This window comes from Haliaeetus albicilla, chromosome 3 (assembly GCF_947461875.1).
Source record: "Haliaeetus albicilla chromosome 3, bHalAlb1.1, whole genome shotgun sequence".
NCBI lineage: Eukaryota > Metazoa > Chordata > Aves > Accipitriformes > Accipitridae > Haliaeetus > Haliaeetus albicilla.
Window position 1 is genome coordinate 236,531 of NC_091485.1, and position 12,369 is coordinate 248,899.

The 12,369-nt window shown below is 36.9% G+C and overlaps 1 protein-coding gene across 1 annotated transcript in view; it reads left to right on the forward strand.

Annotated features, from left to right (window-relative positions):
• ABCA13 (ATP binding cassette subfamily A member 13) overlaps nt 1–12,369 on the forward strand; it is a 160,443-nt gene that overhangs the window by 31,563 nt on the left and 116,511 nt on the right. Inside the window, 7 exon segments of the mRNA XM_069778573.1 lie at nt 3,509–3,628; nt 4,169–4,337; nt 5,862–5,909; nt 5,912–5,992; nt 6,708–6,829; nt 7,938–8,006; nt 8,008–8,029. Of these exon segments, the coding sequence (XP_069634674.1) occupies nt 3,509–3,628; nt 4,169–4,337; nt 5,862–5,909; nt 5,912–5,992; nt 6,708–6,829; nt 7,938–8,006; nt 8,008–8,029 (631 nt within the window).

The window sequence follows — 12,369 nt, forward strand, 5'->3', positions numbered from 1 at the left end:
TATATTTCCATAGCTAATTTTTGGCATGTCTGCCACTCATGAATAGATAAGCTGGAGGGGACTTGCTGAGTTACTGAATGCTGTCAGTTGTGAAAGGTGGCCTCATTTTGTAATCTGTCCACTAACTTTCTGTTAAAACTATCATTACTGAAAAGCCTTTTGGTGTTATGGAGGTATAAAATTCTGACTTCAGTTTAGCCATGGCTAGTATGTTTACTCTTGTATCAGAAATGTTCTGTAGCTTTTGTAAATTCTCTGACTTGCCCATGTGTTTGTGGAAGGCCAGTCATCATGCTTCTCTATTTTGATAGGTTAAATTTCTTTTAGTATTTTAGTTTGGTTTAGTTTTTTTCTTTTATAACAAGCTCTCAGTTGTCTCAGACATCCTAGTGTCATCTTTGCATGCTGTGTTAAGGCTAATCTTGAATGTTGGGGACAAGAAATGTGTATAGTCTTTGAAGGGAATTATGGCAGATGACTCTTGTAGTTCTGCTCATTCATGTCTATATCTACTAAAATTACTTTCTTAATCTTGCATTCACCTTTTTTGTAATCTGCATATATTTTTGTCTCTTACTTGATCAAGGATCAGTGATATACCCAGGTAAGCTCCATTTTATAACAGCATCTCATGATTTCAGTTGATAAATGTTTTGCACTGGTTATCTTTATATTCAATTTACTTTAACTTAGGTAATTGGTTTCTTGCCATATTGCATTCTGATCTTCTTTTCTCCTGCAATGTCTTCTGGTATTACATTATAGGCAGATTTCAGTAATTTGCTTCTTTCAGGTCTAAAAAGCTTATCACAGTGGGCCTAAGATCAGTCTCACAGGAATAACACTAGAAACTTCTCTGTGATCCAGTGTTTTCTTTCCTTTTAACAGGGTCCCTGCAATATCATCTTAACACCATTTTTTTACTTGCCACATAGTTTTTGGATTAATGCTGATTAATGTTTTCTAGGACAAGAGCATTAATTGGTTGTTAGAGTTCACGTAGTTTAGAGATAGTATATGTCTTTTTTGGGACAAAACACTTGCCTTCCCACATAAATATATTGGTCTGCAATGATAATTTGGTAATGCATTAAATTCTACTTCTCCCATACTTTTTGTGTTTAACTGCTCTCCACTTCAAAATTTATTGTATATCGTGCCCTATTAAACATCACAATGAGATATCCATTATTTCCTGGAGGATTATGTCACTCATTCTTGAGTATAGATGGTTTTCTACTTTTCATTCACATATTGTCATCTAAATTTGATAGGCTACTGAAAAATAATTTAACCAAACAGCAATTTTGCCATTTTTTCCCTGATTCTGTCAATTTCAATACAATAAAGAATTTGTTTTGTTTATGGCTCTACTCAGAAGTAGGAATATCTATTTCTCTGCATTTGTTTCCTTTAGCCATTTGATTTGATCAAATTTTGAATTCTCTTTAACCTCCTTGTAGTTGTCCAGGAGAGTTTTGTGTTTTATTTTCTCTCTCTCAATGTAATGATTCTGAATTTATTTTCGTTTTATGTGCAAACTAGAAGCTGGCTTGACTTCTACATTTCTTTTGTTGAATAGCTGAAATTTCTACTCCACATGAATTTGGTTTTATTAATAATATTTTTTAAGTCATACAGCTGTCCAATTAGGTCAGAAGCCCCTAGGCTATGAGATTTTTGCCTCCATTTGAGAATCCAGTTCCAGATAGCTTTTTAATGTTCAGTACCAGCCTTCCTCTTCCATGAACCTGTTGGAGCAACTGGCTTGACCGATTACTTTGTTTGTAGGAGGCTGATTTTTTGGATTAATCAGCTTTGATTACAGACCTACTTAATTTAGTTTAAACTAGAACAACTGGATCAAAGATGACTTTTTGTGAACATCCATCCTATATAGTTTTCCCACTTTATCAAAGCTAAATTTTAGGAAACATATCCTATTGAGTCAGTGGGTATTTAGCTGAAAGACAGTAAGTAGATTCAGTCTGTTGGTGGCAGCTTACCACATAAATATTCATTATTTGATTTTCAAGTTATTTTGATTGGAACTGGAATTAATTAGCAAGTTTGTGCTCTTTGACTGAAATAAGCCTAATTTATCTTTCTAGTGCAAGTAGTCACTAATGAGGACTCAAACCCACTTTTATTCAGCATTGTGCATAAATGAAGTTTATTCCTCTGGTAAAGTCCATGCCAGCAGATTGATTCAACAGCTGTAGATGATGGTATTATGAAATCTGGATATTATTTATTTACTCTGTTCTATGCTGAAACTGTATGCAGAAAGTCAGATTTTGGGAGCAGCCAACACTGAGTTTTAAATAGCACTTTCTGATATTCTTGCAGGATTATTAAAGAAGCACCTGGCACTTCAGTAAATGCATTGATCAGGATAAACTGTTCCTAACAGCACAATCTCTAAACTGTCTATGATTTATTCTTTATGTGAAGTGCTGTACTACTTTGAAAATTGACTCCTCTGTTTAAAAAAAGTATTCCAATGATAAAATGCTAATTTATTTGGGTGTCAAATGTGTTTGGTTGACATACCACTCTTTTTTTTCTATTGGGCAGTTGTGCTGTCTTCAAATGCTATCCGATAGTCATGTTTTTCTTGACAAGCATCTGCAACAGTATTGAGTATCAGGCGGGCCAATGCACCCTTCAGTTATACTCTAGCGGCATGGTGCCTTGCAGTTGTATTCTTTCTTAGAACTGTGCAGCTGTACAGCCTTCCATGAGATACTAGTTACAACTGAGCATGTTATTTGAAAAATGAAGCTGCGCAGAGGAGGCTGGGTTTTTGGTTTTGGGTTTTTGGTTTTTTGTTGGTTTTTTTTATGTTGTGAGTGATTGTGCTGAAGCCACATGCCACATTAGACGTATGCTAGCCATGAGCAAATGGCAACAGTAAATGCTGGTGTGCAAGCTCACAGATGTGCAAAAACTAGAAGCATAGAAGTACATCTAACAAATTAAAAGATGTACTTGATAAATAGGCTTTTAGGGCATGCGCACTTGAATACATTTTTTTCTTCTTAGCAACTGTTTTCACTGTCAACATTCATATGCAAAATGGTTTTGGTTGCTTCTGCTCTCTTTGTGACACAGGAGTAATCTACCAGAAGAGCAGACTCTGTGAAAACTGACCTTGTAATCAAGGAATCTGTAGTGCAGTTGTCTTGATATTTTCATTCCTTTTCTACCTAACGGATACACAGTATTTTTCCAAGTTTAATGTAGTACATTATACTACTGTCTTTCATTGAATATCCTGGCAATTAAAACTTCACAAACACCACCACCCACCCACCCACCCCACCCACCCAAATTATAAAGCTGATCAGGAGAACAGAACAGAGCAGGCCCTCATTCTTGTAGGCAGTTTCAACAGTCTAATTTTGTCCATCTCCTTGGATGCCAATATTGAGACAATACAAGGGATACTCCTTGGAGCTACTAAAACAAACTTTCATTCATCTGTATTTCTGTTTGTTAGTTCTAGTACTTGCAATGTGGGCAGTTCAGAAGTTCAGCTGTCGGATCCCTGGAGTCTGTAATCAAGGCAGTGTGTAAAGAATCTTCATTTTTCACATGGCAAAATATCTCATTCCTGAAGTCTCAAGTAAGAAAAACTATCAGTCACAAGTTGCATGTATGCGTTCAGGGTTTAGAGAAGTTTTTCCCTCTTAGCTGGTATGTAAACATTTCCATTTGACATCTCAGTTGACACTGTAATCCTGAGCACAAGGGTTGATCAATAAAAGTTTTATGGCTACAAGAAAATTGTGCATGAAACACAAGTGATTCTGGTTGTTTTCTATCTTTGCAAATAATAAATAAGAGTATTCCTGTCTTAGAGACATATTTGTTAGAATTTTTAAAGCTACTGGTATTAAAAATATATCTGAGATATAAGATTGAGAATTTATTGCTGTGTGCCTTTCTTCCATGAACACAAAGCTGTGGTATTATTGTGCAGTAAAATATGCAAGTGCTCCGAATAAAATAAGTTTTTTGATAGTTGATATTCCTATTCTCTTTATCAAGTGCCCAGAAAATCTCTTAGCTCCTATAAAATTTCTCCATTGCTCCCTTTCCTCAATATACATTTGACTTACCCTGATTAATTTTAATATTCTTAATAACCTTGTTAGTGCCTCAGTGGCCCTGTGTAAGAGAAGAATACAGTGATAAGAGTGTCACTAGGGAAGGACCTGTAACTGTGAATCATGGCTCTATCATCAATCAGTTTCTACAGCCAGAAACTGACCCTGGCTTGGCTGCAACCCTTGGGAGGGAGCCCGAGCTCTGTCCTGGCCTCCTTCACTTGTGTGTGGGATAGCAGTAAGCAGGCAGCTCTGCTTTTCTTTCCTGTTTGAAGAATGGAGTTAGCAGGATGGCTGATGAGAGAGATTGTTTGGGACTTAAGTCTCTTTCAAACCTGTTCAGGCCAGAAGCACTATCTGTTTCTTGATGATTTCTTTTTTTAAATATTGTCACCACTCTGGAGTAAGACCTTTTACCTTAGGAGCTTGAAATATCTTTAAAGCATCAGTTAGTTCCAGCATTCTTATGAGTGAATTAGTACTGTTTCCCGTATTTTACAAATTGGTAAATGAGGCAATGGAAAATGAAAATTAAAAAAAAATTTATCAGGCCATGGAAACTTGATTTGTACTCCTTCACAGTTATTAACGTGCATGTATTTTGTGTACCAGACACTTGCCAATGACTTTCTGAAAATCACAACAAACTCGGAATTAGCAAGTCTTCTGTGCCCTTAGCATATTCATGTTTCTGCCTGGCCATCTTGGAGCCTCTTAATTCTTTGCTGTTATTTAGCAATGATTGTGTTTAGTAATGATTGTTTCCCTGAAGAAAGTAAAGGTTTGGGCAAAGAACTGTGTGTTCTTAATGATACACTTGTGACACTTGTTTCCTTAACTTTTGGCAGGAGTTTAAATGTTTTTGGCCTAGTTTTCTGTTATGTACAATAATATGTCTTCCTTGAGAAGTTAATGATGTTATTTAATACTTCCTCACAGCGCTGGAAATAGGATATTTCTAAATCCACTGATAATAAATAATAAAAAAAACCCCAAAGACATGAGCTGGGTGTAAAAATCTAAATGTTTCTCACAGGAAACTCACTGCCTTTACTTGAGTGCAAGTGCAGCGGGATGTCTTGGAAGCTATTCCTTGGATCCTAGTTCTGAAGGACATTTACCCTAATGCATTAATAGCCCCATCTGATGTAGGAACGTGTTTTTTGGTTAAGGAATGGAAAAGTGAATTGATTAGGTTTTTCAAATCAAGAAGTTCAGCACCGTGCCAATTTTTTTTTTCCCATGTGTTTTTGGTAGGTTCTTACGAAATTATAGAAATAAAAATGTCTGTATTTGTGAAGAAATTTCTGTATTCCTACTTCTTAAGTAGGAATAGAAAGCTGCAGAACAACTGAGGGTGTGGAGTAAGAAGGTGGCTCTTCCCTCAGCATTCATTTTTTGGGCAGAGGTTTTGTATGTGTCCTTCCACTCTAAAATGCACTAATGTAACTTTTAGGATAGATGGGGTTCATAGGCTGCTTTTCACAAATGTGAGAAGCTCTTTAGATTCTGATTCTTTGTTTCTTGTCTAATGTTTAGTGTTCTGCATCCTCAACACTATCATAGACTGTGGTTGAACAATTTCTGTTCAGGGACCTGTAGTGATTGCTTAATGGCAGTTGGGTGGTATTTGGCATAGTGCTGTGGCAGATCCTAAATTAAGACTCAAGCTTTTTCTTGAATTAAAAAACATAATAATTCAACCTCACCTGTGTTGTCTGTCTTAAATGTGAGTCTTTGTTTTTGCAGCTCCATTTTGCTTGAAGCTTTATCAGAGGATTTTGCAGTCTTCTAATGGGGCTTGTTATGGACTTTCCTGAAACCTTTATTACATGGGAAGATAAAAACATAGTCCCAAATTGGAGTTTACAACTCATTGAATACACTTTGCTGGGAAATGTCACGATCTTTACCATAACAACAATGCTGGATTGTTCTTAAATGCACTTCTGTGACTGATAATACCAATTTAAACAAAAAGATACTGCAATATTTTCTAATCTTGAGTACACTTGTGATCTGTTTAAAATGCGCTGGAAAAAAATTGATGGTTGTTTGCTAGTGGCTAAAAGAAACTTATGTTTGACTGGGACAGAGAATATTTTGCTGTACTCAAGTCTTCCTCTGTGAGAGTATTTTGAAATAGATTGATTGGTCAGTTGAATTTTTTGTCTGGACCGTGCTTCCAACTTTCACTTTTTTTATATATTCAGTCAAAGTAGTTTGAATGAAAGACCCACAAGGTCTGCGAAGGCTTTCTTTTGAATATGTCCTAACTATAATTTTTTTCTGTCTTTCTGAAGCACCTCTATGATACTCTGTATGAAAGAGCGTAAAATAAAGAGGTCTTTATGATAATTCAGATAGGAAACATAGATGCTGCAGGAAGACTTTTCTTTGATTTGCTTGGTATTCAGATACTGCAACAAATACTGTTCATTTCTTAAGTATAAAAAAGAAAACATGGATATTCTTACTGCTGACTATCAATGTGAAATGGAAGGGAGTTGCAGAAGATCTGAAGCATGGCAGTTTTTCCTGTTTCTTAAGATTTGCTATACGCAGTTTTTACTTTATTTGTCTCCATGAATTCTTTTTCCCAGGCTAATTTCACTTTTGGTTTTGTGGAAAACTTGAAGACTTATTCTGAGGCATGGCTTGGGATGTCTGAGGTTCTTAAAACCAGTGGAAATGTCTTCACGGTCTCATGACTGCAGGTTGGTTAACTGTGGGAGGGCTTCCCATTTTCCAATTATTTGCTATGTGATCTAGACAGAATTTTTCTATACATGTAAAATTGTCCATCTATCTGGCTTCAGGTTTAAAAAGAGCTGAAAAAGAGGCAGATTAGCTTTAGGTTATAAGCCTACAGTGTGATACTCGGAAACTTCTGAGGTGAAAACACTTAAAAGCAATATTACTTCACTATGTCCAGTATTGCCAGGCAATAGGGGAAATAAAACAAGTAGGTACACCTACAAGCTTTATACACTTATTTAAAACAAATCTAAGATTGTAAAAAATAAAATATTTTCTGGAACTTGCTTGTTTATCACTTGTTTTTCAACAGTGTGTGCCACTGATTAAAAAAACAACAAACCTGGCGTGGGAAATACTGACTAAAAAAAATAGAGCATTGTTGTTAACTAGGATTTTTCCCATTCTACATATGTGTCCTTTTTTTTCCCCAATAAAATTAAGTTTTGCCATGTTTGATTTGTGAAAACATGCATGGCTGTTACACTTTGGGAAAATAAGCAGAACCCTGTCATGGCCCATATCTATCAATTGAACTGTTACTTCTAAGTTCAATTAAGGAATGATGCTAGTAATCATGCATTAGACTTGCAGGTCCCAGGATGCTCTTGTAAAGCTAATAATTTTTTTCCCCCTTAGAACTTGGTAAATGAGGTAAAGAAGTTAAAATAATGTAAAAGGAATTCCCAAATGCCAGTTTTTTTTAAGATATTTATTTTACTACTGTTAGTGCTAGTAGTATAATGGCCCAAAAGTCTTGCAGGAAAAGAAAATGGGTTTCTGTCCCAGCAGACTTGCAAGGACATTAGAATGGACTCACAGTTAAATTGTTTGCAGTAAAGGAAGACGGTGATGTACAGCAATGGGAGTATATGTCCTGCTGTTTATTAGAAATGTGCGGAGTTAACCTGTTAAGACTGCAAGACTGAAGACGTGGAGAGGCTAAGTGACTTCTCCAGTGTTATGCAGGAAATCTTGGTAATGGCATTGAACATGAATGCATATGTATATTTTATATTTCTTTATAGAAGATAAACCTGATGTAACATTTAACACTTTTCATTTTAGGAAGCACTGCAAATTGATTTCATAAAGCACTTCATAGAAAGTAATTTGGGTATTGACACGGAAAAACTCTTTTAAAAAAATGCATGCATATGGTATGTGCATACTGATTACCCTTATTAGACTTTAACTTGACCTTAGAGCTATGTTCAGTTGAAATTGAATGTTTTACCTCCTTAAATGATACTAAAATACCAGACTTTAAATTCTCTTTTTGAGTTAGTATCAAATATTTCTAATTGTCTTTTTTCTTCTGAGTAACTGGATAATTTGCGTTTCAATATATTGAAAGACTTGAAAAATCTGGTAACAAACTAGAAGTGGCAAACTGTCATAGAACAGTTACAAACATAGAAGCTATACTTAAAAAGAGGGAAGGGAGAAGTAATCCTGGTATCTACAGTTCCATTAGGTAGTAGTATATTTTTGTACTAAATTTTGAAGGAAATCTATATACTTTAAATGGAAATAAATAGAAATTGAGATTGGATGCGGCGTGTTTAATCAAAAGCTGTCTGTATTTTTTTTGTTTTCTCCTTTTATTGAGAATTAGTTGCGTGTGGTCTCCCTGAGCCTTGGAAAAGCCTGAGATAGTTATAATCAGGGAGCAGCAAGTCTGGGCTCGGATCAGCAGGCAGTAGCCAGGGTCAGACCGAGCCCTGGGATGGCCAGGTGGGGCCATGGGGGTGATGCTGAGGCCAGGCCAGGATGTGACCCTACAGGTAGGGGTCTGGGCCCAGGTCAGCAGGTCCATGGCCAGGCTGTGATGTGGTGGGAGCTGCAGCCTGGGGGCAGGCCCGGCCACTGCTCTGTGTAGCTCTGATGGGAAAGGAGTGGCCCTGGCTCAGGTGTCTGCATGGGGCTGTCCAGCAGTGTCCCCCTGGGTCACAGCCATCCTTGGCTGTACCCGTTCTGCATTGGTACTGAGTGCTGGCAGCCAGACCTCCAGGAGCAGAGCGTATGCCCTGCAGGGCCAGATAGATATCCCAAGAGAAACAATTTATAATGGAGGAGATGGGGATTATTATGAGTAATTTGGGGTATACAGGGATTTAAGGAGAAGAGAAAGGATTATGCTGGAAATTTAAGTTACTTAAAGATTTTATAAGAATTTCCTAATTGAAAAAGATTCAATATGTCCCACTGTTAGTAGGGTAGGCGCATGATAATTAAAATGGTTGCTGACATGCCAGATGGAGCTGCCTGTACCAAAGCAGAGTCTAATGTAATTTAAGAAAAGCTCATGATTTTGAGGAACAGAAAGAGTGAAAAGTGGGATAAAATGCAGTAACAGTGTGATATCATGTACAAAGGGAGTTGGCTGCTTCCTAGAGGATAGTAGTAGAGAGGACAGATCTGTGTAGTTTGTTATCAGTGAGTGTTAGGGTAATTATGAGACAGACACAGATCTGTTCCAGTTGTTTATTGGAGGAGAGCAGTGATGAGCTCTCAGATGCCCCCATGAAGGGGCTGTGTGGCCCCTGTTGCTGGAAAAAAATGGACTTTACAGCAATACAGGTTATTAAGTCTGCTCTGCAGTCAAAGAATTAAGTCTAGAGCTAAAATAAACAAAAAAATGTACCTGAAGTACAACTTTTATTGGGTTTCTGTACCTGCCTCTAAGCAGAAGATGGACAAAAGCCACTGAAGCTCCTGAGAGCTTGTAAATGAAGAAGTGCGTTTTCAGTCTTAAATTGTACTACTGCCCTGAGCTGGTGCTGTCATGGTTGATGTGAGCTGAAGTTCTTGGCTTTTCTTTTGTACACAGGATGTGAGATTTAATTGAAACTGGCCTTGACTTGAAGGCTGTGTTTGAAGGCTAGGACTAGCTGCGCACACTTTCACTAAGAAAAAGGGCAAATGGTGTCCAGAATTCCATCCAGAAAGTAAGAATCTGGGCTCAGTATCCTCCTTAGGTGAGGGACTCAAACCTGAATCCGCTGTCTCTCCGGAAGATTTTCTTAACCGCTGAACTGTTGCATAGTGTGAGTCAGGCACAACTCACCCCTCATGGTGAAGCTGGATCACAATAGAACTAAAAAAAAAGAACCAAACCCACGGAATCACACAATTGGAAAGACAGGAGGAAGGAAAGAGCAAGTCTCAACCCTCAAGGCCTGCTGGAAACATAGATGTCTCATATATTAGTTGAGCAATAGATGGATTTTGCTTGTTTGGATCTAACACTGGGAACTATGTGATAGGTTATGGGCAAACAATATTTCATTAAGTAGATATCAAGATCTCTGGAGTTATCAGGTCCATCTTCACTGTTGCAGACATCACAAATCTGTGCATGTGTTTCTCTAGCTATAGCTTTTTAATAGAGCTAAGGACATTTGACAACATGTAATAAATTGTTAATAGTCTTGGATGGTGAATACAGGAAATCATTTAAGTAGAATGGCTTATGAAACTAAGAACGTTTTTATTTTAACAGAATTCAGTTCATAAAATGAACATCATATTAAAAGGGCAAATCAATATGGGCTGTAGATCACGATAGCATTTATGCCTTTGTGAAGCTGATCTGTCCCAAGTGCCAGAGCACTTCTCTGCATTTACACTTTGATTACAGATTCGCTTTGTCATTTTACTTTTTGAAAAATGACTATGCCCTCTTACTTTTATGCTAGTTTTGTATATGTGTTTTTGTTCATTTTATTAGTTTATAATCATGTGCAGTTGTTACTGTAAACATCTGTTCTTATGTTTTGGTTTTTTGGTTTTTTTGTTTTTTTTTATTTCATTACTCTTATACTGCAGCAGCTTTTTAGTCCTGTAATGATCTCGCTTTGATCTAATTAAAGTCTTAAATGTATCCATGTGTGTTAGTGGTTTTACCACTCATAATCTGTTTATTTCTATCCAAAGCTCAAGTTTTCTGAAATCACCTAATCTGTGTGATTATGTATTTTTTTCTTCTAACTAAAGCAAATATTCCCTTGGTTTATTACATCTACACTTGCATTAAGCTGACTTCTAATTATGCTCAAATCCAAGGTGCCTGTGTTTGTATCTTTTTGTACTTCTCTACAATGCTATAAAAATGGTTAACAGATTTAGTGATGTGTTATTCACCCTGTTACTCGTGCCAGAAAGTGTTGCGGACACATAGTGGATTGTAGAACTCTTCCAACCTCTCTATAAAATTATCACGCTATAAGACCTTGCAAAGTTATCAATTTCTAAAACTTTCACAGGGTTAATATGTCAGTTTTACTTGCCTGGAACAAAGTAAATATTTAACTGAGGGCAGAAAAATTTGTGGTTTTCTTTTTAAACCCTTCTTTACTTTCTAAACTAGCTTTGTGTGGGCAAGGCAACTGTATTCCTTTATGCTGGCATTCTGACCCAGCAATTTGCAATAATTTCCGGGGTGTAACCCATTTTATATAAACCCTGTCCTGCTAGAGCTTGTGAGCTCCTTGCTGGGCACAGTCCTCATGAACCTCTCAAGAGGCCCTGGGAGGCAGTTGTGCTGCAGGCTCTCCTCTTACATTCTTGCTTGCTGAGTCTGTCTCTTGTCCTGTGACTTCTCCCAGATGTGAGGTGTTTTTTCACTACCAAGGAATCTCCCTTATGGAGGTCTACATGTGACCTGGGATCTAACAGCTGGGATAAAAAAAGAAAAAACAGGCAGCTTTCCTCCATGCTACCCCTCTGCTGCCCTCACTGTAATGAAATAGGTTTATGTGTATATAGATAGCTGGAAACAAATAGCTCTAACATCATCACTGAAAACCACGCCACCACCAAAACCACCTGACAACTAGAAACTTTGTCCTGATTTCTGACCTATATTCATTCATTACTGGTTTATACCAATTTATTCTTCTTGGAACCTTTTTTACTTAAATAGCACTTCTACCTAGTAGATTTACATAAAACAGTTCTATTTCCTCCCAGTTGCTTAATGATAGGTTAAACAAGCTAAATGGAAGATGAGAGCTGAGTTGACGTGTAATGAAGTACGAAGATAATAGCGAAAACAGATTTTCTGAGTTTTTTATTCATAATTGCTACATTTAAAATGGGAAAAATACAAGCCAGGCAATTCTATAGATCTTAATTCTAAAACTTTCTTGTGGATTGTGTCTCTTCATCTACATGTGTTATTTCTATGCTGGAGCACGGAAGCTCATGCACATTGTGAAAGACAATATTTTGCTTCCAGAAACATCTAAGTATGCCGTACTCGAAGCAAGCAGCAAGTTAGTTGGTATTTCTTATGCAAAAATATTCAATAGTTTAATTCCTAAAAGAGAAGTTTTTTTTTAGTTAATTATTGATTTCAAATTAAGGTCTTGCAAAGATCAGCTGGTGAAAAGATCTCTGGTGTGTGTGTGTGAGTGTGTATAGGGCTATATATAATTACACACACATTTTTATACTTATATATGTGTGTGTATATAGGGCTATGTATAATTACACA